Here is a 26,508-nt window from a genome sequence, read left to right as displayed (position 1 = left end):
TTGGATCAAATAAAAAGTAATAAATAAAGAAATTCAAATATCTACTAACCTCTCTATTAAGAAAAAGAAAACAAGCAATATTAAACTTATTTCAGTTCAAAATTATTTTCTATAAGTTCGGGACATCAAAATGTATTATTTTCCATGTGGCGGGCGGTGTACGGCGCTAGACAAAAGAGGCGTGCACGAAAAAAAAGTCAGCCAGTTGTCTTCCTGAATTTTGTTGAGTTGACTACTTGACTGGCTTGTCTTTGTTTTCATTTCACCGGCAGCATTTTGTTTTGTCTGTCATTCATTCCATGAAATTGTGAAAGGTGAGTGACAAAGTATTCCAAATAGATCAAAGTAATCGTAAGTAAATCATGTATTATATTGTACACTAATGCCATTTCTGGTATTGGGAACATGTGTTGGTTTTGTCCCTACTTTTAACGTATATTTTTGAATACAAGGAACTTAACGACATTGACATTTTCTTTAACCTTTTCGCACGCTATACGCTGCCAAATATAATTTAATTTCGTTTTTCATACTATAAGGTGATTTAGGTTACCTTTAAAAAGACAGTACAATATTTCAAATAATTTCAAGGTCAGACTTTTCCCGCGTTTTAAGAATTGTTTTATTATAATACAACTTTATCTAACTATCATAGCTTGCGTGAATGTTCTAAACTTAAACACAATAGTTGATTATTGTCGGGCTTTCTCCTACATTTATGTTAGAGGTTAATATGAATTTGTCCAAATTTAGGGATATTTTTAGCAGATAAAAGAAACACAGTACAGTATAAGATACACATAATTTCTACAAACTATTCCCTTTGAGTCCCAAGCATTGGAACCTCAGAATCTTATCTTTTGTAACACTGACATCATTATCTTCTATAGCACTGACATCATATGATGTCGCTGGGACTCGAAGGGTTAATATTTACACAGGAAAAAATCAATTTTTTTATTAAATTTTGTATTACAAGTATACATAATTTGAACCAGCAGCACACAATGACATCCCGGAGCAGATATAACCAGGACTGGGACCCGATGAAGGAGGACTTTGACAACTCCAGTTATGATCCTCAGAATGCTGATGAGAACAATGGGTAAAACAAACATCTACTACGAGGCTTCTAAAATCTTCAACTATAGAAAAAAAAGCTCAAAATTTTACATTGATTGACCTGACGCAAAAACGACGGGGTGTTATACGTTTGACGTGTCTGTCTATCTGTCCGTGTCATTGTAGCTCCCGAACGGATGAACCAATTAAGATTTAGATTTTATTGTTGCAAAGTTGAGTTAGTCGGGAGTGTTCTTAGCCATGTTTCATGAAAGTCGGTCCACTATGTCGCGATCAGGGGTTTTTATTGTTTTTAACAAGATTTTCTTCATGCCAATAAATATTAAGTGTAGGAAATAGATAATTTGTAGATACAAATTATCCGAGATGTGTGTAAAATTCAATGTCCTATAATCAGAGATCAGACAAGATGATTTGATTGATTTGTAACAATTAATTTGTTTCTGTAAGACAATAAGTCGAGCCTATTTGAATAAAGAATATTATGACTTTGTGAGCTATTTACCTTATAATGCAACATAAGTACCGTATGTTATATAATATTAAAGCCAAATAGCACATTATTTCCAAGCTCTGTCTATAATATTGTTTTTTTTTTTTAACAGAGGTTTTGTGAACCTAGACCATTGCCGGCTCTACATAACCAATATTCCAAATGGCCTCAATGACGATGGGTTGACGACAGCCTTCTCGAAATATGGACAGCTCACTGAAGTCTTTGTCAGTAAGAACCCGGACAAGAGATACGCATTAGTAGCTTTTGAGACACCAGGGTATGTAACAATTTTTTTTACCAAAAGATAGTCATACCTATGTATATGTGGAAGCCGGTAGCTCTATGAAAGCATCAGGGGCCAGGCATCAGCTCTATGGTGGGCTTATCTCATGTACACAAGTCCAATATATGTTAAAACAATAAACACACCAACACTTGATCTTGAGTTCCCAATGTTAGCCAGCTAGTAAAAATATTACTAACCTTACTAACGTGCCCATTGCTTTCATTGCTTCGTTTGTTCAATATGCACCAACTAATAAACTATGGAGCAAACGCGGCAATGGTATGTGAATTGCTGGCAATTGTATTGCCTGTGTAACAGCACTTTAAATCACAATGACAAATTAAGTTCCAAATTACACCAAGTCACTCAAAGCTTGAACATCACTAAGTTCTCAGAAACGGAAAGAAATCCGTGGGTCGTGGTACAAGTCGATACTTAAAGCGCACACGTAATCTCACGGTACGGTTATGGGTTACAGGATAGCTCTTGGTAGGCACGTCTTTATTCAGCCATGTCCCAAATCTTAATACCCTCTCCGCACCTCAAGGAATGCTTATAACAAATAACTAATTTCAGCTGTGTTTACAATGTCCGCCCCATCTCAAAGAACAAAGACACCTGTTATTTTATTATTAATGCTGTTAATGTAAACATTGGCCCAGCAATGTGGGCTCTTCATGGGCCTCAGCTACTATAAGCTCATGCAGTTGCCTTGCGAAACTATTTGAACAATCCTGAAGTTTACTCATTTATTATTTCTTAAATAACTGTTTATCTTTCTAAAAAAAAATGTTTGTCTATGAAGATTATTTTCTCCATTTGTCTTAACTTAAATAAAATTTGGTTCACAGGGAAGCAAAATTTGCCATGATGAAGCTGAATAGGACAGAACCTCTGAAGCTCAATATCAATGTTGCTCATAAGGTAATTTATACACTTTTTGCATTGATTTTGAGTTAGTGAAAATTAGAAGTTATTTAGTCCAGTAAAAATTTCAAAACATAACATTGTAGGGTCCTTGTGTTTTCTCATACTTACTTACGTTGAAAGGGAAGAGACAGAGAGCCAGTCTAATTCACTCTCACATTTCACTGATGAGGTGCACTGTTTTAGCTCAGTCCTGTGTGAATACCTAGTGTGAAATGGTCGTTTTGTTTTCTAACTAACTAACTAGTATGGCACTGTGATCCAAAGAGGATCTTGGCCTCCAAAACGAGAGCACGCCACTTATCCCGATCCTGCGCAGCTTCCTGCCAATTATCGGCTTGTAGCTGACACAGATCCGCCATCACGCTGTCTCCCCAGCGGTATCTGGGCCGACCCGCCGGGCGGCCACCAGTTGGTCTTCCCAGATAGCCTTGGCAGCCCGATCCTCTCCCATTCTTAGTAGGTGGCCGAACCAGCGAAGTCTGTGGGATCTGGGTCTGTTTTCTAGAAATTTAAAATTTATTATGTGTTACCCAACCCTAATTATTGTTATCAGTTATCACAAAACTATATTTGGTATACATGAAATCTGATAATGATAATTATAGCTTGTTAAACTTTGTCAGTAGAAAAAGGCGTGAGAAACTAGTTTTAGACCTGAGGCCGTGGGCTTTCTTTTAAATTTTCCGCTTTTATAACGAAAGTTTATTTCCTAACAGAGCAATGCAAGAACAAAAAGGACATTCGAAAATAAAGACGGCTCGGGATATCGGAGTAACAACTCGAACCCTCGTAATCGCGAAGATCGCAGCTTCAGAGACGACGGTAGCGCTGGCAGCCGATCCAACACAAGGTTTGTTTTATCAAAACTCAACGAATGTTTGCTTACTAATAAAATATCTACAGCAGATAAATAAGTGTTTATTTTTAAAGCATGCCTCCACAGGATCGCCGAAAAGCCGCTAACACAAAAACTCCGTATTTGTTGGTTCGCAAAAGTAACTTTCGGTAAGTTTGGTGGTACAGTGTTTCCGTCATATTATTAACTTCGCATTGCACTTTGCCACATTTCTTCATATTTAATTTTCACCTTGGCTGTTTGTAATAATTTCGTGGTTCCTTTTATTTGACAATTAAAAAAAAAATTGTTGACCAATCAACGGTCTTGTTCCACTCTTGTTCATCGCCGCCATTATTATTTCTCGCTGTTTCGGCCAATTACAGCACTCCGATAACGGAAATCATCTGTTATTCGTCAGCTGCAGCGCTTTTTCGCTTTATGTATTTCCGGTACTATACTAATATGGCCGTCGCAACTTAGCGCTAACTTGTGCTTACTTTTGTTACTGCGTTTTTCTTTTGTGATATTTGAAACTTTTGCTGAAACGATGTAAGTAAGTTTAGTATACGTGTGGTTTAGATTGTGTGGAGTTGTTTTTGTGTTTTGTCCGTGTATTTGGTTTGAAATCGAAAGAAGTATTATCGCCATGCTTCTAAATAAGTATTTTCAATCTATTGAAATGGATAGGACCAAAACGTAAGTCCCTGTTATTGTAAACAAAAGTTCTTCATTAGATCCCGAAAGTATTTGAATGCCGATGAATAGTTCTTTGTCTAGTGCAGTGTATTCATTATTCAATTTTACTGAAGAAAGCCGGTTTTACTAACCTCTTGACGAAATAAGCCGAAACGTGCATCAGCATTTGTTATTAAATTCTCAATACATAATATGTATAGTAGTTATAACAGTTATTTTATGTATTAAAATGTGATTTTAAGGACGTATTTTTGCAAACGGGATTTTAATTGCAACCTTCAAGTTGTCAATCAGGCATTATCTTGTAGCACGAAGTGAAATTTGATGGAGAATTTTGTATACCTACCTATTTATTCCACGTTGTTTTGAAAGGAGACCCACCAGTGATAAACTGATCCCTGTTCACGATTCTAATCTAAAGTACCAAGTCCAAGGGAACTTGAACAATTTTTAAAATCGTGATTGGTAAAATCGTCTGCTTTCTGTATTTAACTATATTTTAATTGTAAATGTGCCTACTGCTTAAATGTATTGTGTAATTTCCCATTCCTGTAATTAATTATAAACTGCTTAAGCTGCTACCTATATTTTCGGTTTAATTTTCTTTAGTTTTCTTTCTGATGCAGTCAAGAATATTTTCACCACATCAACTGGTAAAGGCGCTCGTGATTTTTCTGTAACAAATGAGAAAGTAGCATTTTATCCACAAGAGTGCAAAAGTAACTTCATACAAATTTTAACTTATGCCCAAACCTAGCTGGTAACATTATGATTTTAAATCATAAACAAACCTGGGATAACTCTGGTTAACATTTTTCTAATGTTGGTGTGCTGAAAAGTTTCACTCGGTAGCAAACTTTCTTTAACCTGCGTGCCTTGAAACCCTTGTCACTATCACAGTATCATAAAGAGTACTATCATACAGTGTGGCCACTTACGCTCACTGCTGAAAGTACCGCCCACTCGCTCTCGGTTACCTCACAGTTACCGCCTGTAAAAAACGTGAACAGTTGACCTATCATATCTATCTCACTCATGCAAGCATGGTATGCGTTCACCTACACGAGCTTCTAGGAACACGCCTCTTTCATATATGTATTTGATCGCCAGTGTCCGAGGTGTGCCACTATCAAGATTCCAGATTTTGCAGTTCAATATTGTAATCTTTAGTGCTCGGGTATCAATATTGGCATGTGCGGTTAAACAAGAACTTGGCCTCCTTGTAAAACAAAGAACTATTATTTACTTAATCTTTTCAGGAGACCAGAATCTCTTGCTAACGGAGACAACATGGAAGACATTGTGGATGATGATGTAGTAAGTTTGTAGATAGTATTTCCATTCTTTTATAAGGCCGATTATATGTGCACACTAGCCTAAAGTAGTTAGAAGGTCCATTACATAATACGCTAGTTTCCTACTAGTCAAATCAGCTTCTTTTTAAGAACTGTCAAAACGATTTGTTAATAATAATTACTATGAAATACTGAGGAGTGACGTCACGGTCAATTCATTTACTTTATATCTTTCTCCTTGACATATTAAATAGAACTTATGTTTAAAAATAACTACTGTCCATATTTTTCTTCTTATTATGTGGTGCCTTATTTCGTGCACAGCATAAAATATTTTATTTTAAGTTTAGGAAACTAGCCTATTCCATCTGTGCAAGGGATATCTAAACTAAACATCATAATTTAATAGTTTGACTTAGTACTTACTGCTTAGTATGACTACATTATTAGTTGCTTATGATTACCATAAACTATTGTGCAACTTTCAATCCGGAGGTCGCGGGTTCGATCCCCGGCTTATATGATGTTTGCCTGTCGTGTGTTTCTGTGAAGGGAAATATCGTGAGGAAACCGGCCTACTCCCAATAAGGCCTAGTTACCCTTCGGATTGGAAGGTCAGATGGCAGTCGCTTTTGTAAAACTAGTGCCTACGCCAAATCTTGGGATTAGTTGTCAAGGTGGACCCCAGGTTCCCATGAGCCGGGATAACTCAAGGAGGATGATGATTACCATAAACTATTTGTATAGCAGGTGTTGAGCGGTAGCCTGGAGCCAGATGTGAACCTAGAGCTGGAGAAGCTAAAGCTGGAGCACCTGAAGCTGCAGGAGGCGCAGGTCATGTGCAAGCACCGGATGCTGCTTCTCAAGCAGGCCGAGAAGAAGTCTGTAAGTACAACATGACTTGTACAGCAGGTGTTGAGCGGTAGCCTGGAGGATGTGAACCTGGAGTTGGAGAAGCTAAAGCCCGGAGCGCCTAAAGTTGCAGGAGGCACATTGTATAGCATTAGTGTGACGTATGTGTGCTGGCTTGCTAGTTAGAACCGAACTGGTACCCGCAGATATTCTATCCACTATTAAATAGTTAAAATGCATTTTTGGTGTAAATCTGAACCACCCTTAAAATTCCTTCATATTTTGGCCCCCCAATCAAAAAAGTTTGCCCACAGTTTGTTAGTCTGTTTTAGAGGCTTTCATTGTGTATTGAAATGAAATATATATATTTTTTAATTGTTACAGAGTTCCAGTAGTCGCCAAATTCTGCCGGATGGTAGAATCGTTGTCCGCACCATTGACAAGTAAGTTGAATGATTTGTAGTGCAGACTTACCCCAATTAGATTTTCGCGTTTTGTACACATTTTTAAAGCCACCCGATTAAAAGAGGTTTAAAAAAGGCGAGTGGTGTGGGTAACAATTTGAGGTCAAGCTGAAATTTGTTAAGAAAGACGCCACGAGTACTTTTTGTCTATTTAAACACCGTTGCGTATAATAATTTTTCTACGACCATGCTGTTTTATACTGCCCAGTGCCCTGTTAAGCCGAGTGGCGCTATCTCAAAACCAAATGATTTTGAAAATCGAACTGTCAGCTATATAGATACTTAAGTTAGCTATGGATTTTCGTTTGATATTAGCGCTTTTCAGATTAGGAGGGCAGTATAGTTATCTAGAAAAACTTGCGTGAAATACACACTTGTTTCCTGGATTTTGAAAAAAGTTTGACAGCTTGAAAAAACATGTCTATGGTTCTCATTTTTTTTGGGTTGTTAAGTTAAAATCCAAAAACACTGCTACAAATGCGTTTTTGGGGAATAGACTTCTTTTATGACCCTGTAAATGACTAATAACAGTACGGGAGTAGAAAAAATAACTGATTGCTTGTTTCAGGAGCGAAGCCAATGACGTAGACGGCAGCTTCGCGGCCGGAGATGCGGTGAGTTACATTAACAATACACTTGTAAAGCCTGGCCAGAAATATAATAGAGGGCGCTGTTATTCTGTTGTACGCGGTGACAGTTAAGTATAGTATGAAGAAAATACTTGTAATGAAATCCGCGAAACATGGCGCGTATTCATATATTTCTGGTCGGGTTTTATATGTGGCTTTCCATACAATAGGGTCTTTAAGCTAGTGAATTAAGGATCATTATGCCTAAAGTTCCTGAAACGAGTTAATTCCGCCGGCACTTTTGCCTGCTTTTTCACAGACGTTTTTCTATAACCTTATTCATACACAACTAGGGAACAAATCAAAGGCGCCTAGCCTTATCATAGATAACATACACTAGAGAAATTTCGTCGGGTACCGCGGCGGGCGGGTGGTCTAGTGGTGAAGACGTTAGCCGCGTAAGCTGAAGACCCGGTTTCGATTCCCGGCTCGGCCACCAGTGGGCCTTGTCGATTTTTCTTTCGTGTATGATATCTATTTAAATTCTCTAATTCATAAAGTCGTCTTGTTGTATATTTTTCCTTTTTTGTGTGTGAATACATTAATATTTTATTCAACAGACATTCTGATATTTCTTAATAGACATGAAGCATAAAGGTCTTTTTAGAATGGAACGCCACATAATAAACTGTTAAACTATTTCTCCTGTATGAATGAGGAACATTTTGTTAACACTTGATATGTTAAACTATGGCTGATGCTGGTTCTACGCGAATCTATTTATTTATTCTATCTACATATAAATATAATACATATATCTTCTATTTTATGGTGAAAATGCAAAGATGGTGTGGTGTGACTTAAAATAGCTAACATGAAGGTATTAACTCTTTCTAAAGAAATATGTGCCGTGGAGAAATACAAAGTAGGGCCAAGTAGGTTTGCATGATAATATTTTTACGCTGTTTTCGACATAAATATTTATGAAACATACATTTTGAAAGTGTTTATTTGTTATCAGGGCTCGGATACCGGTTAAATTTTCAAACCGTTATCTGTACTTGCGGCAAAACCTTTAAATTTCGTTTTCGCTCGAAAAACCGCTATTTTTAAACCGGTTTTTAGGGGAACGCTTTCATAAAGGTTTCGTTCGATTAACCGGCATAGAACGAAATAAACCGGTTTATTCCGCAGCGTAATAGGTAATATACTGTTCTAACTAATCAAAAAAGTCGCTGCGTGAACGTACGTATATATGCGGCGCCGGTGCGTCTCGCCGCTCGTCGAATAAACCGGTTTATTTCGGTTAAAATAAAGTTCTCATAACGTTCGCGTTCTTTACAAAGTTCGGAGTAAAATCGAAATAAACCGGTTTTAACCGGTAAAAAATAAACCGGTTCCGAGCCTTGTTTGTTATATAATAAATAAAATCTTATGTTCAAAAAAGTTGGTACAACATTTTTTTCCGACCGAAACCGGTTATCCCTAAACCAAAAACTATGTTATGCTTTGCCACAAGCGCATATGGGGGTCATGACCTCTTCCTGGAGCCTTGGCAAGCAAATTAGGTATGTGAAACCGAAATGTTGCGTTCGTGAGTTGACATAGTACCGGTGTATTAGACTCGGAACCAGTTTTAAAATAGCTGTAAATACCGGTTTATTTCGGTTTCACGAACCTTTGATCGCAAACGTGTTGAACTCATAGATTTAGAATTATTAAACTAGATTGTTTGGTTAGGTCAAAAAGTGTGTCCACATGAGAGGTAATTGTTTGGGCTGGTGTCCCTCTCGCACTTGCTGACAATGTCAACATTATTCAGTGACGTCATCACTGTCATAAATTGGGGATACCAGTCAATTTTCAAAGTTACTACTAAATCTACTAACACCCAATTGAAAGTATTTTTTAATTATACAAATCTTTGATTTACTGGCATCAAAATAATTACATTATAATTATTTTCAAATTTTTTGGAATATATCGAAACCCTAGTTTGAATATAACATTAAAATAAAATAAGAAGTTATAAAGTCAGGTAATATACAGATAAAAATACTACTAATATGGGAACCTCATTAACACTGGCAACACGTGCGAGAGGGACACCAGCCCAAACAATGTCCTCTCATGTGGACCGTTTTCGCTAGTCTGATACGATCGACTTTCTGTTTCAGAAATAAGGTTTAATTTCGTATGGCAAAAAATGTGATTGAGCTGTCCCCTGTAAAGGTCTTTGGTTGAACTAATAAAAATAAATAAATTTATTCTACTAGCGAGTGGATTGTCGCGTAAATACCTAAAGACACCGACTCGGAAGAAACTTTTTTTTCCAAACAAGTCTGACAAGAACTTTATATAATTGTTTTAAAATCTGGTTAAAAAAAACTGGTACGAACGAAACCAAAGTTAAAAGGTTTTGTGCCATGTGGATAGAAATCAACCGGTTTCCAAGCATTGGCGTTGTAGATTATTATAATGAGGTTTTGGAAAGATTGGTGTTGATTGTGGTTGATATGGTGCAGAAGTGGCGAATCCTGACTGAATGACGGCAGTGACAGATCAGACAGACCCCAGTGGCTTTGCTGTGCATGAACGCTTGAACCTGCATGGTCCGGTATGGTAGCGATACACAACCCATACCAAACTCGGTGTTTTATCAACAGAGCTCGCCCGAACTGTGCAGTTGCGAACAGAAGTGCTCCTGGGACTCCGACGGCGCCGCCTCCACAGCCTCCACTTGCGTTCTCTGCTCCGACGATGTCAGAAAAATTAAGAACTCGGCAGATAAGTCTGATAGCAAATGTACTCAGAAAACCGATAGTCAAGTAGGCAGTAAGACCACCTTTAGTAAGCATAGCAAAGTCACTGACGGTACTAGTAAGAAGTCTAGATGTAAAAAATCTAAAAGTAGCTGCGACACTACTAAATACGCCGATTTCTACAGCGATAGCGAAGATGAGGCCGATGAGACGAACAGGCTCATACAGCTAAGGAACACAGATTACGCGGATATCATTGAAGACAATCTGAAAGTAGTCATAGCGCTTGCTGGCTATCCCAAATCAAAGATGCGCCTCAGACAGTTGGAACACTTCCAACGTTCTCTAGCCGAAGTCATGGATATGCAAATCAAGGCCGGCCTTTTAAAAAACGTGCCTTACTTCCTAGATTACTATTTGAACAGAGGCGCCATCGTCTGCGTTTGTAGGGACATCGATACTAGGAACTGGATCATCAGGATCTCACCAGGCCTACAAGAACGTATGGCTTCCAACCTTATCCTACTCAAGTCTAAGATCAAGAGGTTATGTCTAGCTTACCTTAAGATACCTAGCTCGACCTGGCCTGCGACCGCCCAGGACGCTTTCAAACTGTTACAGTACTTCAACCCTACATTGAAAACTGATTTTTGGAGAATTTACTCGCAAAAGAGGGTTGATGATGTTGAATACACTTCATTCCTAATAGACAGGGTGTCTGGTGAAATCATTCGAGGCTCCACCTTCAAAAATGTCATCGATTATGAGCAAATGGAGTTTGAACTGTCCGGGTACACTGAAATTTACTATGAATGTCTGATGTCCGATATGAAAGAAGATCTGCACAGCGTCTCGTCGAGAGTGAAGCTCTTAAACGAACTTAGAGGGGAAGATACTCCCAGAAATCTTTCTGACTGCAGCTTGAGAAAACCTCTGTCCAGTAGAGACGCACAAAATGACGATGTACAAAAACAAGACGAGGAGAAAGCAACAGATGGCTATTTTGTAGAATTTCCTGATAAAACGGATAAAGATGACAAAGTGAATATCACTGAACTGGATAATAACGAAAGTGACGTATTGAAGAAATTAAAAGACGTCAATTACAGAAGTGAAAAGAACGAAATGATAATATGGTCAGAGGAAATCAACAATAACAGTAAAATTGATGTTACTAATGACAAGCAAATACCTGCTTCAGAATCTATAGCTCCGGAATCTGAGAAGACTGAATCAATCGCTGAAAGCAGTGACAACTTAATCAGGAGCAACAGTAATGTAAACATCGACAGTAACCGGGGTATTGCTTACCACAGAAGAACAAACTATCTTCATGTTGAGCAAGAACTGAAAATAGCGATCACTCTCGACGGTTACCCGCAGAACAAACTTGAAGGCACGCATATCAGACGGCTGAAACAACTCTTCAAAGAGTATTTACACAGAGATATGAAACAACAGCGCTTTGCTAACCTAATCATACCAAAGTTCCAAGACATTTACCTGTCCAATGGCGCTGTCATATATATCTGTGACAGTTTGGAGACGAAGGATTACTTGACCGAGGTGTTACCCAAATTCGTCAATTCCACAGGCTGGAAGCTAACCTTTAGAGACATCAAAACTTTAGTTAGATACACCAGAATTGTCCTCCGGCTGCCTAAAGAACTTGCCAGCGTGGAATCTGTTGAAATTATTGCAAAACTTCAAGAGAAATATCCTGGCTTGAAACCGGATTGCTGGAAGTATTATTCTGATGTAGCTGGCAAGCAGAAACGGCAGTTCGGCGTCGATCCTGAGTCTCTAGAAATAATTAAAAGCCCAGATTTTGATCCAGAATACGACAGCGAGAAGCTAAGCTTCAGGATAATCGATAGGCAGAAACGCGACTCTTGCTTCGAAGATAACCAGGATTATGACGATGAAAATGAGAACAAAGAGTTGAAAGATAAAATTTTGAAACTCTTGTATGTCCCTGTCGATTCCGACATGTCGAACTCTCCTCTTACAAGGATAAGAACGAATCACTATTCTGACGTAGTCGCCGACGATCTCAAACTTTACGTCGGCCCCACTAACTATCCGGAATCGCGTGTAGACGAAAACCTTTTCCACACTATTAAGAAAACTTTAGAGAATATCGTCTACAAGACATTTGTTGATGGCGATATTAATGAAATTTCTATGCCTAAATTCCACGACATATATCTTTTCGACGGCGTCATATTCGTTATTTGTGTTAACATGACTTCGCGCTGTTGGATCGATGAAGCTTTAACCATCGCTAGTTCTAAGTTGCAAATCAATTTGAAATCTACGGAGTACAGAGGAGCAGTAGGCATTATAAGTATGGTAGTCAAAACCTATTTGGACACTGAAGAAGTCATATCGATTCTTCAATCGAATAATCCTCGACTTAGAACTAAATACTGGAGGATCATAAGCACAGTACGATCTAAGGCGAAGTTAGACGTTGTATTACAAATTGATAAGCTCTCCGCTCAAGTTATCAGAAGCACCGCCTTCAACACCTTCGTGGGTGACAACGCTGTTCAATTCCAATTGGGCCATCTACAGTCGCTCCTCAAACCATTATCCAGTATGGAAAAACTAAGCAAGAAACAGGAGAAGAAATTAATGAAAACCAACGCAACTAAGAGAGAGATTGAAATCAAACAATCTACCGAATTTACTTTCGAAGAGCTCAAGACTGAGCTAAAGCATGAGTTCCCCGATTTGAGAATCGGTGACTGGGACTCTCTGGGACACGTCAAAGAGGCCAAAAATCAAATAGAACACATTGACATCAAACATACTGTGGAGAACGCGTCCGATTTAGATCCTAAGATCATCGAGCCTGATACCATGAAACTGTCACCAGTAGAATTAGAAGAAGTTTGTAAGATGGTGGTTAAAATACCAGCTGAGATCCTTCCTAAAGAACGGGAGGACTTGAATTTGATATTTGATTTGTTGGAAGATCAAAATCCTGGTCTGAACACGGAACTGTGGACGGTTACTAACGATTTTGGGAATTATGAGAAGGGAAAGTTTATTGTGTCTATTGACAAGCAATCGGCGGCTGTGATTCGTGGTAACCAATTCTGTCCGATGGTGGTTGGTCACAAGTTGAAGTTTCTGTTGTAATTGTTGCATTTATAATGATTTAAGACTATTTTTGATAGTTTGTGTACTAGCTTGTAGTTAGAATTTAAAATTGCGTGGACCATTTGTGATTTAATGTAGTCATGTGCCTTTATACTTGATACAATCCAGTGAGGCGTAAAGCCTGGCAAAAATGAGTACAAAATAATAGGGACTGACGGGGACGCCACTGTCTATGCAAACCAATTTGAATGTGGCAACTGAGTCACTTTAGTTTGACAAAAGTGTTGCTATCATAAAAAAATAGTTCAATTTCTACTATTTTTTGCCAGGCTATAATGATATTGATTAAGGATATGAAAAAGTTGACATTCCCGAGTAAATGTAATAAAGTGAAACATGTAACTTCTTTGTTATGAAGTGCTGTCATTTTAATACTGATTTTCAGTAAACTGCCAATTTCAAAGACATGTGCCAAAATACCTGTCATTTCTAATTCAGGTTGACCAATAAAATAATAATACTTAAACATGTTCAAGACAAATGTTACCACCGAATCGTTATTGTTGATGTTGACATTCCATAAATGTGATGTTTTGTGTTTTTTTAATTAATTGTAATATTGATAGAAATAGATGCAGTTTCAAAAACATATTGTATGTGCTAGTGCTCGATGTAATGTACGCATACATAGAACGCGCCACACTGCTCGCGTTGCGTGTGCGTTGCCTTGTGGCGTCTCTTGTGATGAGGATACATGCATTATAGATCAAGAGCCCAGGCCCGCCAGACCTTCCTCAAATTCTCAAGGATGAAACTTTGGGACAATGTAGAGTTCACATCGGCGTGTAATGTGTGCATATTTTCTAGTTCGGCCCATCGGCCAATTTTTTGCTATCAAGTGATGAAGGTGAAAAAAAAAAGTGCTTACTTTCCTTAAATTCTCAAGGCTGAGTTTTATATATGAGTTAGAGCACGTTGTTAGAAATTGGTTATCATCAATGCCAGACCGTTTCCGCCGGCCATAACTTTTACCAGACGCGACAAAGATGGCAAAAAACGACTCTAACTTACCTCATTTTCTCAAGCCTGATTTTGATATATGATACGCAGGGACCTATAACTAGACCGTTTGTAAGCAGCCAGACCAATCGGATGGACCCAACCATCCGCCAGACCGACTTAAAGTTTCGATATGAGCATTAGTAGAATTGAAATATTCCGGGTCTATAAGAGCTAAAAACTTGAATTTTCTACATTAAGCTACGTGTATATTGTAAACTTGACGTAATAAGCTACTTTCAAAAATTTTACTTCTAAGGAAATAAAAAAATTAAAGTTTATGTGTGGTGCAAGATTAATTTTAAGCTATGAATTTTATTTACACTGCGTAAGTACATGTGTATTTTATTATAAATATAACTTTTACCAGACGCGACAAAGTTGGCAAAAAACGACTCTAACTTACCTCATTTTCTCAAGCCTGATTTTGATATTATGATACGCAGGGACCTGTAACTAGACCGTTTGTAAGTAGCCAGACCAATCGGATGGACCCAACCATCCGCCAGACCGACTTAAAGTTTCGATATGAGCATTAGTAGAATTGAAATATTCCGGGTCTATAAAAGCTAACAACTTGAATTTTCTACATTAAGCTACGTGTATACTGTATACTTGACGTAATAAGCGACTTTCAAAAATTTTACTTCTAAGGAAATAAAAAAATGAAAGTTTATATGTGGTGCAAGATTAATTTTAAGCTATGAATTTTATTTACACTGCGTAAGTACATGTGTATTTTATTATAAATATAACTTTTACCAGACGCGACAAAGTTGGCAAAAAACGGCTCTAACTTACCTCATTTTCTCAAGCCTGATTTTGGTATATGATACGCAGGGACCTGTAACCAGACCGTTTGTAAGCAGCCAGACCAATCGGATGGACCCAACCATCCGCCAGACCGACTTAAAGTTTCGATATGAGCATTAGTAGAATTGAAATATTCCGGGTCTATAAAAGGTGAAAACTTGAATTTTCTACATTAAGCTACGTGTATATTGTATACTTGACGTAATAAGCGACTTTCAAAAATTTTACTTCTAAGGAAATAAAAAAATGAAAGTTTATATGTGGTGCAAGATTAATTTTAAGCTATGAATTTTATTTACACTGCGTAAGTACATGTGTATTTTATTATAAATTTAAAGAAGAAAAGTAAATTAAACTTTTTTTTCGATCGTCGAACAAGGTGGTTTAAAATTAGTTTTAAGATCGATCCTTTTTAATTTGTGGACGAGGGACCTCACACTTTGTATAAAGGCACTATGTGTAGGTATGTTGCATATAATGTCAAATCCCTCGCATACTAGAAAAGTTATTTAAGCATTTATATAAGTTCAGTTAAAATGAGGTGGAAAGTTTAAGTGTATATGTTGTGTACACACGTAAAGTATTCTAAACTTTTTATAACGGCATACATGTATTTGAAGAATGTATTCGTGTCTGAAAATTCAGCATCTCCGACATGGGTTATAACGGGGTTGATGATGTTCGTATTGAGTACAAATTTTTAAACTACCTAAACTTGTAATTCTAAAGTTCGTCACTTAGGTATGTTACCATGTTTTGTAGGAGAAAGGAAATTCGTTTAGTTATATACCGTTGTAACATTGATTAACTTTCATTTTTTTATTTCCTTAGAAGTAAAATTTTTGAAAGTCGCTTATTACGTCAAGTATACAGTATACACGTAGCTTAATGTAGAAAATTCAAGTTTTTAGCTTTTATAGACCCGGAATATTTCAATTCTACTAATGCTCATATCGAAACTTTAAGTCGGTCTGGCGGATGGTTGGGTCCATCCGATTGGTCTGGCTGCTTACAAATGGTCTAGTTACAGATCCCTGCGTATCATATATCAAAATCAGGCTTGAGAAAATGAGGTAAGTTAGAGTCGTTTTTTGCCAACTTTGTCGCGTCTGGTAAAAGTTATATTTATAATGAAATATACATATACTTACGCAGTGTAAAAAAAATTCATAGCTTAAAATTAATCTTGCACCACATATAAACTTTCATTTCTTTATTTCCTTAGAAGTAAAATTTTTAAAAGTCGCTTATTACGTCAAGTATACAATATACACGTAGCTTAATGTAGAAAATTCAAGTTTTTAGCTTTTATAGACCCAGAATATTTCAATTCTACTAATGCTCATATCGAAACTTTAAGTTGGTCTGGCGGATGGTTGGGTCCATCCGATTGGTCTGGCTGCTTACAAACGGTCTGGTTACAGGTCCCTGCGTATCATATACCAAAATCAGGCTTGAGAAAATGAGGTAAGTTAGAGTTGTTTTTTGCCAACTTTGTCGCGTCTGGTAAAAGTTATATTTATAATAAAATACACATGTACTTACGCAGTGTAAATAAAAGTCATAGCATAAAATTAATCTTGCACCACATATAAACTTTCATTTTTTTATTTCCTTAGAAGTAAAATTTTTGAAAGTCGCTTATTACGTCAAGTATACAATATACACGTAGCTTAATGTAGAAAATTCAAGTTTTTAGCTTTTATAGACCCGGAATATTTCAAATCTACTAATGCTCATATCGAAACTTTAAGTCGGTCTGGCGGATGGTTGGGTCCATCCGATTGGTCTGGCTGCTTACAAACGGTCTAGTTACAGGTCCCTGCGTATCATATATCAAAATCAGGCTTGAGAAAATGAGGTAAGTTAGAGTCGTTTTTTGCCAACTTTGTCGCGTCTGGTAAAAGTTATGGCCGGCGGAAACGGTCTGGCATTGATGATAACCAATTTCTAACAACGTGCTCTAACACATATATAAAAATCAGCCTTGAGAATTTAAGGAAAGTAAGCACTTTTTTTTTTCACCTTCATCACTTGATAGCAAAAAATTGGCCGATGGGCCGAACTAGAAAATATGCACACATTAACCGCCGATATGAACTCTACATTGTCCCAAAGTTTCATCCTTGAGAATTTGAGGAAGGTCTGGCGGGCCTGGGCTCTGGGTCTATTAGGCACTGGTCCCACCGCGAGCTAGTAAGCTATGAGTTATCGGCTATAAAAACGAACAAAAGATAAGCACTCCCGTGCAAATAAAAGAGACACGGCGATTTGATAGCTCACCGCTGGGCGAGTAACTATAAACATCGCCGTGTCTCTTTTATTTACACGGGAGTGATTATCTTGTGTTCGTTTTTATAGCCGATAGCTCATAGTTTACTAGCTCGCGGTGGGACCAGTGCCTAAATAAGAGACGCGATGATAGCGCGAGCGAGTTATAGTTCGTCGCCGAGCGATGAACTATAACTCGCTCGCTCTCCCTTTTACTTACACGGGAGCTATCTTACACTATCTTATGTTCGTTTCTACCGCCGATAGCTCATCGCTTACTCGCTTTTGGTGGGACCACTGCCTTACAGTGCCTAAGTACACATCATTGTTATCATCCGTATTATATCAATTTTTTCTCAAACATGGTATGAAATATTGATGTTATGTGCCTTATAATTGGCAGCGAAGTATGACGTTGTAGGTGCGGCTAGGAAGATTGATAGATAATGGAATTTCATACAAACCTTGCAGGCCAAGGCCGGCAAAGTCTTCTTTTTTAATTTCCAAACACAGATAATTGTGACATAACATCCAGGTATTTAGCCAATTAAAAAAAAACTATAAGGGGCTTTATAGACGTGCCGACTGCAACTGGTACGGACCCTAGACAATATTTGATTTTGGGTGCGTTTTCATACAAAAAAAAATTTCGTTTTTTTTTTTTAATTTTTTGTTTTTTTTTATTTTTTTATCCAAAGTTACTATTTTCAGTAGACTTTATTTATTTCATACCATGTTTGAGAAAAGCACTATACATACCTCGGCGGGAAATGGGGTTGCCATTTGTCCCGGCCTCTGTAGTAATGTACTATTACATATGCTCAAAAATTTTACTAAACATATTGTACGCTTAATACTCTAATGTGTTTGTGATATTGTAATTAAACTTACACGAAGTTACAAAATTGAATTAATTACATTGTTATTTTTAGAACTCTTCTATTTCCGATTTCCGAATATTTTTTTAATGTTTACATAATTTGCGGTAAGTATTTTTTGTAGTGATTTGTAATGTTAATTTTAATTTCGTAATCGTAATTGTGATTTTAGCATAGTTTTAAATAAAGTGAAGTCTTTTTTACTTGTGTGTTTCTTTTTCCTTAAAAATATTCTTACAAACGGATTTTATACATATTTGGATACATACCTACGTTATAAACGTTTAAAATACCAACTTCGACTTATCAAACAAGATCAACTACTCGTTTCTCAGTACATGTAAAACTCCGTTTGTATAAAAACAAAGTATGCAAATGCTAGACGTTCCATAAATACAGTGATCCATTAAAATAGGAAAAATACTGGTCAGTCCGTCAGGATGGCGTGAGAGATGTCTGAATAGTCACAAAATTAGCACCAAATTACTGTACCTAAACTGTACCTCAAGCAATCAAGCATTAAATAGATAGTTACACGCCGTTCTGACGTCAGCTTGGCGCGCATAGCCATGTATCGCCCTAACGTGTGGGAACTATGTTCTGGAACATATATCAATAAACTGCACCTCACTAAACTGCCTAAGGCACTGGTCCCACCGCGAGCTAGTAAGCTATGAGCTATCGGCTATAAAAACGAACAAAAGATGGGCATTTCTCAGAGCGTTTAAATTTTTTTGATTTCGGTGGCAACATTTTTACGTGAATCCTGTAAGAGTCACATGAAATTCTGTCAATTTAAATAGAAGCAGCGGATTTCTACCAGAAACAAAGAAAACTCATGCTACGCTTACGGGGTTCGGGTAATAATGCTGCCACCGAAATCAAAAAAGTTGAAACGCTCTGAGAAATGCCCAGATAAGCACTCCCGTTTAAATAAAAGAGACACGGCGATGTTTATAGTTACTCGCCCAGCGATGAGCTATCAGCCGATAGCTCATAGCTTACTAGCTCGCGATGGGACCAGTGCCTTAGACGTGGCAGATGGCGGTATAACGCCACGAGAATGTGGATGGGCTGTAATTGGTACGGGAAGTGCCTTCCAACTTAAAAGTCAGCGTGTATTAGTTTCCAGTCAAGTTCCTTAAGAGAGAGCAAGCGCGGATCCAGCTTCGTGCCCAGGGGGGGGTCACGTGGTAAAGGCCCAGGCCCCGGAGGGGGGGTCACGTGGTCTATTTGTATGGCCAACCTAGGCTCCAGGGGGGGTCATGACCCCCATGACCCCCCCCCCCCCCCTGGATCCGCGCATGAGAGAGAGACTGAGTCGACAGCATTTTCCCTACATTGATTTCTTTGTCGGTCAGCTTTTGCAATATATTTTTTTAAATAGACTTAACCCTTAAATGCATAGTGATGCATATATGCATCATATATTTTTGACTCTATTGACATTATCGGTAGGTATCAAAAACTCGTAAGCTAATCTCGGAGACCAGCCGTGAGCGAAATTATATGTCTGCATTGCTTTTTTCTTTTATAAACTTCTACTTGACCACCTACGTGCACCACTTCCACGAACCCCTGTATAAAAAGCTGAAAAGCAAAAGAATTGTCATTTGATCTCGTGTAGGTTATGTAACTGACCTACTGCGGACCTCGATCGCTTTAGAGTGGAATCACATCTATCACCATTTAGCCGCATTTTGTGTATGACAAATCGATATTTAAAATGAACATGCGTAGGTACATGCTAGATATAAATGGATAGATAAGATAACATTAAAGACTGGAGTCTGGACGCATACGAAAGACGCCGCCACCCTCAAGATGTTGGCAAAGACCAGAAAACTTAATGCCATGCTGTCCGCCGACGCCCATTAGATGGACATGGCACCAGAAGAAGAAGCGTAGGTACGCATGCTTTTAGCTTTCCGATGCGTAAGCGTCTTCTTATTAACGAGCGGCTTCTCATGCATCAAATGCGGCTCTATGCTGATAGATGTGACTACACCCTTAGACTGCTAATTCACCCCGCAATCTAGTGCAGATCAATAGGCAGAATAAAGAGATGAATGTTGAGGGATGGAGCGGGAGGGGTAATAAACCCAATGGATGGATCGTATGAAAGAGGATATGAGGAAGAAAGAAGTCAGTGCTAAGATGATGATAGAAAGTAGAGATGCACCGAATATTCTGTTACTATTTGGTATCCGGCCTATTCGGCCCTTATTTTAATATTCGGCCAAATACCGGATAGTGACGTACTATCCGGCTGGATACCGGATGTGCTATTTTTGATTGAATGCTTTGGAGTAAACAAATTAAATGTGAAAAAAAAACTATACTAAATTATATTTCGTACGCCTACACGGCTCATCATGGCTGATATAAATAATATAACATATTGTCACCTAATTGTTACATGTGATGACGAAATAAATATATTTGATTGATTGATTGATTGAATACTTATCATCACAGCCCTTTATTATTAAAAAAAAATTAACATTTAAACAAAAACGGAATCCGCGCGAAGTTCACTACGAAACAAGTCAAAGCCTGCAGGACGCGCCCGCTCCCTGCTTAATTTATAGGTATTGTAGGTAAAATTCTGCTGTCTGAATATTCGGTATCCGGCCAAACAACTATTCATTGCATTTCTGATATAGATAGGAATGGAAGAGAAATATGAGTTGTACCGACTCCACAACGTGTCAAATGTAATGCCAGCCATTTGTAACCGCAGCCTAACCTTCCGGCGCTACAGACGGTCGGCGCGTGCGTGGCTTGCGGCGACCGCGCCTCCGCCTTCTGCAGCGGCTGCCGCGTCACCCCCTACTGCTCGGCCGGCTGCCAGCGCCGCGACTGGGCGCACCGGCACAAGACTGTGTGCCACAACCTGCGCCGGTGAGTGTACAGTACACTGTTCAACAGATGGTCTAGCACAACTTGCGTTCTCGCGTGAGACTTCATAGTATCCATACTTGAAGAAGAGGTGCGCGCGAAGCTATATCACTATAGTGTTACATAAAAGCTAAACTAGATGTGTAGGTGTGTAAAACGTTGGTTTGAGGTGATTTTGAATAGCCAAGCTCTCTGGTGGTACATACTGGCCTTAGCGTCTATTTCAGACGATTTATGGTGCAATGTCCGAGAGACATCGCTTTTGATGACTAAAGAGACCTATGCGAGAGCGACATATTTTGCCACATAGCTGACAAGGGAAGCTTGCAACCGATTGCGACGTTTCGCTATGGTGTCTTCTTTCCCTTTTGTCAGCAAGTGCCGCAAACCAGGTCTCATCGACGAACTTGCGACCATCTCCAACGCACTTTCGCCACTCTCTGTCTCTGGTGGATGTTCACACTAAATAACTGAGTTATATAAGTTGCATTTCTTTTTCAGTCAATCCGGTGGCGTTGCACCCAGACTTGAAGATACAGAGCCAGCGTAAGTATATTATATCGCAAATCTCACATTTTAAATATTATTACATGAATAAATTCATACGTGTCGTGCTGTACCCCGTTATTAAAGAAAAAGTTACTGTACTGATTAGAAAGTGTTTTGTCCCTTTCTATCATGTTGACTGTATTTGTGAGAAAGGGTCAAAACACTTTTTAACTAGTCAGTTCAGTAAATTATGAATAAGGGCCAGTTGCATCAACCACATTTGACAGACACATCATCGTCACGCTGCAGAGGTCTATAGAACTTCACATACGATAAAATTTAGCGAATGCATTAACAGCTCAGCCACGACATTGGTCTAAGCGCGACAGCGGTGAGCGGCGGCCATACGTTGGAGCGAGACTTTTCATTCGCACGTATGGCTGCCGCTCACCGCTGTCGCGCTTAGTCGTAACGGTGACAGACGGTTTGGTGCAACCGGCTCTAAGGGGGTAAAAGTACATATTAACCTGGTGTTGGGTAATATCGAGTGTTCTGTTAGGATTGCCGCCGCCACCCCGCTGCGCCGCCCGCGCTCGCCCGGCGCCGACGCGAGAGACTCCGGGCCCGACAGGATGCCTCCGAAGGTACTACATTTATTCATATTCAAATTATTCATCATCATATCAGCCTTTTATCGCCCACTGCTTTACAGCCTCTCTTCTGGTACGCCACTTCTCCCGGTCCTGGGGTAGTCTCACCCGCTTTTTTCCGGATGTCGTCGACCCAACGAGGCAACGGGTACAGTCGACCAAAAATGTGGTTTACCACCCTACGGTTGAGGTTCGTTTGAACGTCATGAGACAACAAAGTCGATTTCTGCTTGCAATAATATTATGTCAGTGACAATTGCTCTGTCTATATATGATATTTTACGTTATGCCATGAGTCAAGTCAACCTTAGCGATCGTTAGAGCTCGCAGAAACTTTTGTCAAAACTGGTAGACCACTTTCTTGGCCCACTGTACCAGGCACTTCTTACCTTTGTAAGCGGCCGCCATTCCGTTAACATTTTGGTCCACCTGCCACTATTACTATTTGCTAATGGATCTGGCCCAAGCTCCGGTCCTGTGTTAGAATCCCGGTAAGGGTATTTATTTGTCAGAATGAGCACAGATATTTGTTCCTGAGTCATGGATGTTTTCTTTTATGTTATATGACTTATATGTATCCTTGTTTGAGCACCCATAACACAAGCTTTCTTGAGCTTAACGTGGGACTCAGCCAATCTGTGTAAGAATTTTACATACATACATATAATCACGCCTGTGTCCCATGAAGGGGTAGGCAGAGCACATGAAACTACTCGTTTCAGTGCCACTCTTGGCAAATAAGGGGTTGAAAGAAACCGAAACTGTGACATTGCAGTGACAGGTTGCCAGCCTCTCGCCTACGCCACAATTTAACCCATATCCCACAGTCGCCTTCTACGACACCCACGGGAAGAAAAGGGGTGGTGAAATTCTTAACCCGTCACCACACAGGTAAGAATTTTATATTTTATATATAATATTTATTTCGACTATCGACGCGAAATCTGCTCTGATTCCGCGTCCATAAGTTTGGGGAGACCCTTAATCTGGCAAGTTTTTGTCCGACCATGATTTTGCGTCATAAAATTGAATCTATAACATGACATTCCCATCTCACACTTTCAGAAATTCGGTCCTCCGGGCAGCGCGACCGTACCCACCCCGCTCGCCAGAGCGAACAACGCTCGCAACGACGACAGAGGTCGCCCCGAGCGCGACAACCGCTCGGGAGCTCGTCCGGACAATCGCGACGACAACCGAGGACGCGACGACAATCGCGGACGCGACGACAATCGCGGACGCGACGAGAACCGTGGACGCGACGAGAACCGTGGACGCAACGAGAACCGTGGACGTGATGACAATCGTGGACGCGACGAGAACCGTGGACGCGACAACTACGGGCAAGGTGGTGACCGCGGTCGGCCGGACAATCGTGGACGCTCGGACAACTGGCAGGAGCGGGGTGATAACCGGGCCAGATTGAACCGGTCCAATGATGGTAAGTTTCTGTATTTGTAACATAGACACCGCATTAAAAAGAGCGCGTGTTTTTGTAACATACATACATACAATCACGCCTATATCCCATAAAGGGGTAGGCAGAACACATGAAACTACTAAAGCTTCAGTGTCACTCTTGGCAAATAAGGGGTTGAACAAAACGAAACTGTGACATTGCAGTGACAGGTTGCCAGCCTCTCGCCTACACCACAATTAAACCATATCCCATAGTCGCCTTCTACGACACCCACGGGAAGAAAGGGGGTGGTGAAATTCTTAACCCGTCACCACACAGGTACAGGTGTTTTTGTAAATGCTCCATAATGCGGTGTCAGTAGACACCTGACAAATTTCGCCACCACGTGAGTTCATTTTTAAAGTGTCATTAACATTTAACACGCCATTTTAAATATTTTCACATAAACCCGTGTCATATATCAAATCGTAGAGTGTGAGACACGTAATGTACTTATTGCAGACTTCGGCGGCGAAAACTGTAAACTAAAAGTATGTCCTGAAAATAGCTTAGAAAGGAGAAAAAATGTGCCAAAAAGTACTTACGTTTTATTTTTGTCGCTATAATTATATATTTAAGCAATTTTTTGATACTTTGGCACAGTTGAAATACTGAAGAAAGGAGTTCTTGAAATACTGAGCTAACCACATTAAGTAGACATTTTGAAGATTATATGTACTAAAATCAGCTCATTAAAAATTCACGCAATTGTTTTCAGGTGACGATAACAGAAGACCAAATGACAAGCCCAAAGACACCAGCTACTTTGGAACCAAGAACAATGAGTTTAGTCGCAAGAATGATGACAGACAAGACCGGAATCAAGATGGTGGGTTTAGGAACACGAGGCAACCTGCAGGAGGCAAGCCGAAGGACGATGAAGACTGGGGACGTAAGTACAGAGTATAAACGATACAGATAAACTCATGCGCGTAGTGACCCTGCCTGCTACGCCGCGGTCTCGGGTTCGAATCCCGGTAAGAGTATTTATTTGTGTGATGAGCACAGATATTTGTTCCTGGATCATAGATGTTTTCAATGTATATAAGTATTTGTATATTATATATATATATATCGTTGTCTGAGTACCTGCAACACAAGCCTTCTTGAGCTTACCGTGGGACTCAGTCAATTTGTGTAAGAATGTCTTATAATATTTATTTATTTATTTCCAAAAGTAGTGTAGAGTACATCGAATCGCTCAAGGAAGGAAAGGGGGTGGTGAAAATCTTAACTCGTTATCATATGCGGGATGTAATTAATTTGTGTACTTATAACAGTTATTTTAGTAAGAATTAAATATGATAGATAAAACTGGACCGGAGGAGAATTCAAGATGGTTATAGGAACACGAAAGATGACGACGAATGGTGACGTATGTATATACGCGATATACATAAATTTACGTCTGTATTTACAAGAAAAGAGTAGGCAGAGCATATGGAATCGCTCAATAAAGGAAAGGGGGTAGTGAGCCTTAACCCGCCATCATATGTGGGATGTAGTATTTTGCGTATAGTATAATAGTCGTTATAATAGCGAGAACGACGATCGCCGAAAAAACAAGAAGTAGGCAACAGGGGATGATGATCGGGGATGTATTCTTTTATTTTTGTTGAAAATTTTCTCCTTTTAAATACAAAATGTCGAATGAATACTCGTGTAAACGCAATCACGACCGGGAGACAAATGAGAAGCGAAATACGCGCTCGCCGCACATTTTTTCAGTGCTTTTTTAATTCTTAAATCGTTTATTATTGCAGCGAAACCCGAGCAAAAAGCAGAAGGGCCCGCCGCGCCCGCCTTCGGCTTCAAGCCCCGGGCGGTCCCCGCGCCTGCCGCCCCGGCTCCTGCTCCCAAGGCTGCTCTGGTGCCTAAAAAGTGAGAAATCTTATTATACTTTGCCATAACCTTGTCACTATATAGCCCCGAACCCGAGTGGTGACGGGTTAAGAATTTCACCACCCCCTTTCTTCGTAGAAGTGACTGTGGGATACGGGTTAAATTGTGGCGTAGGCGAGAGGCTGGCGACCTTTCACTGCAATGTCACAATTTTCGTATTCTTTCTCTGCCTACCCCTTCATGGGATACAGGCGTGATTGTATGTGTTGTATGTGTATATAAAAAAAACCCTAAAAATATCTTTAAAAAAAGTTAAACTTCTAATATAATGGAGTAAAGAATCACTCCGTTTTAAAATACATTTATTTTATGTGCCGGTGCCCGGCCTGATGACTAAATAAAAAAAAACAGGAAGCGGGTTTGCTACGCTTCAAAACCCCAAATAAAATGCTACAAGATCCATACACTTAAAACTTAGTATCCTCTTAGTTTTATAAAGTTAGTGTTAATTTATGTGGTATTTTCAGTTGCGTTATCGACCTCCTACCCGTCAAAGAGACCTTCATCCTCTCCGCCGACGCCACAGCCGAGAGCTGCAAGACTGACACCGGCTACATCGGAGTCACGATGCACGGCGACTACTCCGATCACTACGAGCGCTTGTTGGACCCCTTCGGACAGGCTTGCGAGGCCAGCGAGACGTTTGAGTGAGTACACTATTAGAGAGTGACCTTCTACCCGTCGAAGACACCTTCATCCTCTCCGCC

General features: G+C 39.4%; 1 protein-coding gene across 1 annotated transcript; it reads left to right on the top strand.

The window, feature by feature from the left end:
• The first annotated feature begins 236 nt into the window (after window positions 1-236).
• LOC125239498 lies at window positions 237-26,452 on the top strand. The gene is made up of 17 exons (XM_048147111.1): window positions 237-314; window positions 1,002-1,105; window positions 1,689-1,856; window positions 2,717-2,789; window positions 3,512-3,645; window positions 3,726-3,800; window positions 5,589-5,646; window positions 6,372-6,509; window positions 6,861-6,919; window positions 7,509-7,554; window positions 21,144-21,304; window positions 21,803-21,847; window positions 22,350-22,434; window positions 23,506-23,881; window positions 24,618-24,791; window positions 25,663-25,780; window positions 26,269-26,452. Exons 2-17 carry the CDS (start codon window positions 1,008-1,010, stop codon window positions 26,450-26,452), a joined length of 1,992 nt encoding a protein of 663 aa, XP_048003068.1. The 5' UTR covers window positions 237-314; window positions 1,002-1,007.
• Window positions 26,453-26,508: the final 56 nt, after the last annotated feature.

The sequence above is a fragment of the Leguminivora glycinivorella genome, chromosome 25 (assembly GCF_023078275.1).
Source record: "Leguminivora glycinivorella isolate SPB_JAAS2020 chromosome 25, LegGlyc_1.1, whole genome shotgun sequence".
Classification (NCBI taxonomy): domain Eukaryota; kingdom Metazoa; phylum Arthropoda; class Insecta; order Lepidoptera; family Tortricidae; genus Leguminivora; species Leguminivora glycinivorella.
The sequence above is the reverse complement of the archived record's forward strand: the minus strand, read 5'-3'. Positions and strand labels throughout refer to the sequence as shown.

What these genes read in the sequence shown, in the direction of transcription:
- LOC125239498 (XM_048147111.1), top strand. Translation starts at nt 1,008, where the DNA reads ATGACATCCCGGAGCAGATATAACCAGGACTGGGACCCGATGAAGGAG. An exon ending in ATTGAACCGGTCCAATGATG is followed by an intron (nt 23,882 to 24,617) that starts GTAAGTTTCTGT and finishes AATTGTTTTCAG; the next exon opens with GTGACGATAACAGAAGACCA. An exon ending in GGACGATGAAGACTGGGGAC is followed by an intron (nt 24,792 to 25,662) that starts GTAAGTACAGAG and finishes TTATTATTGCAG; the next exon opens with CGAAACCCGAGCAAAAAGCA.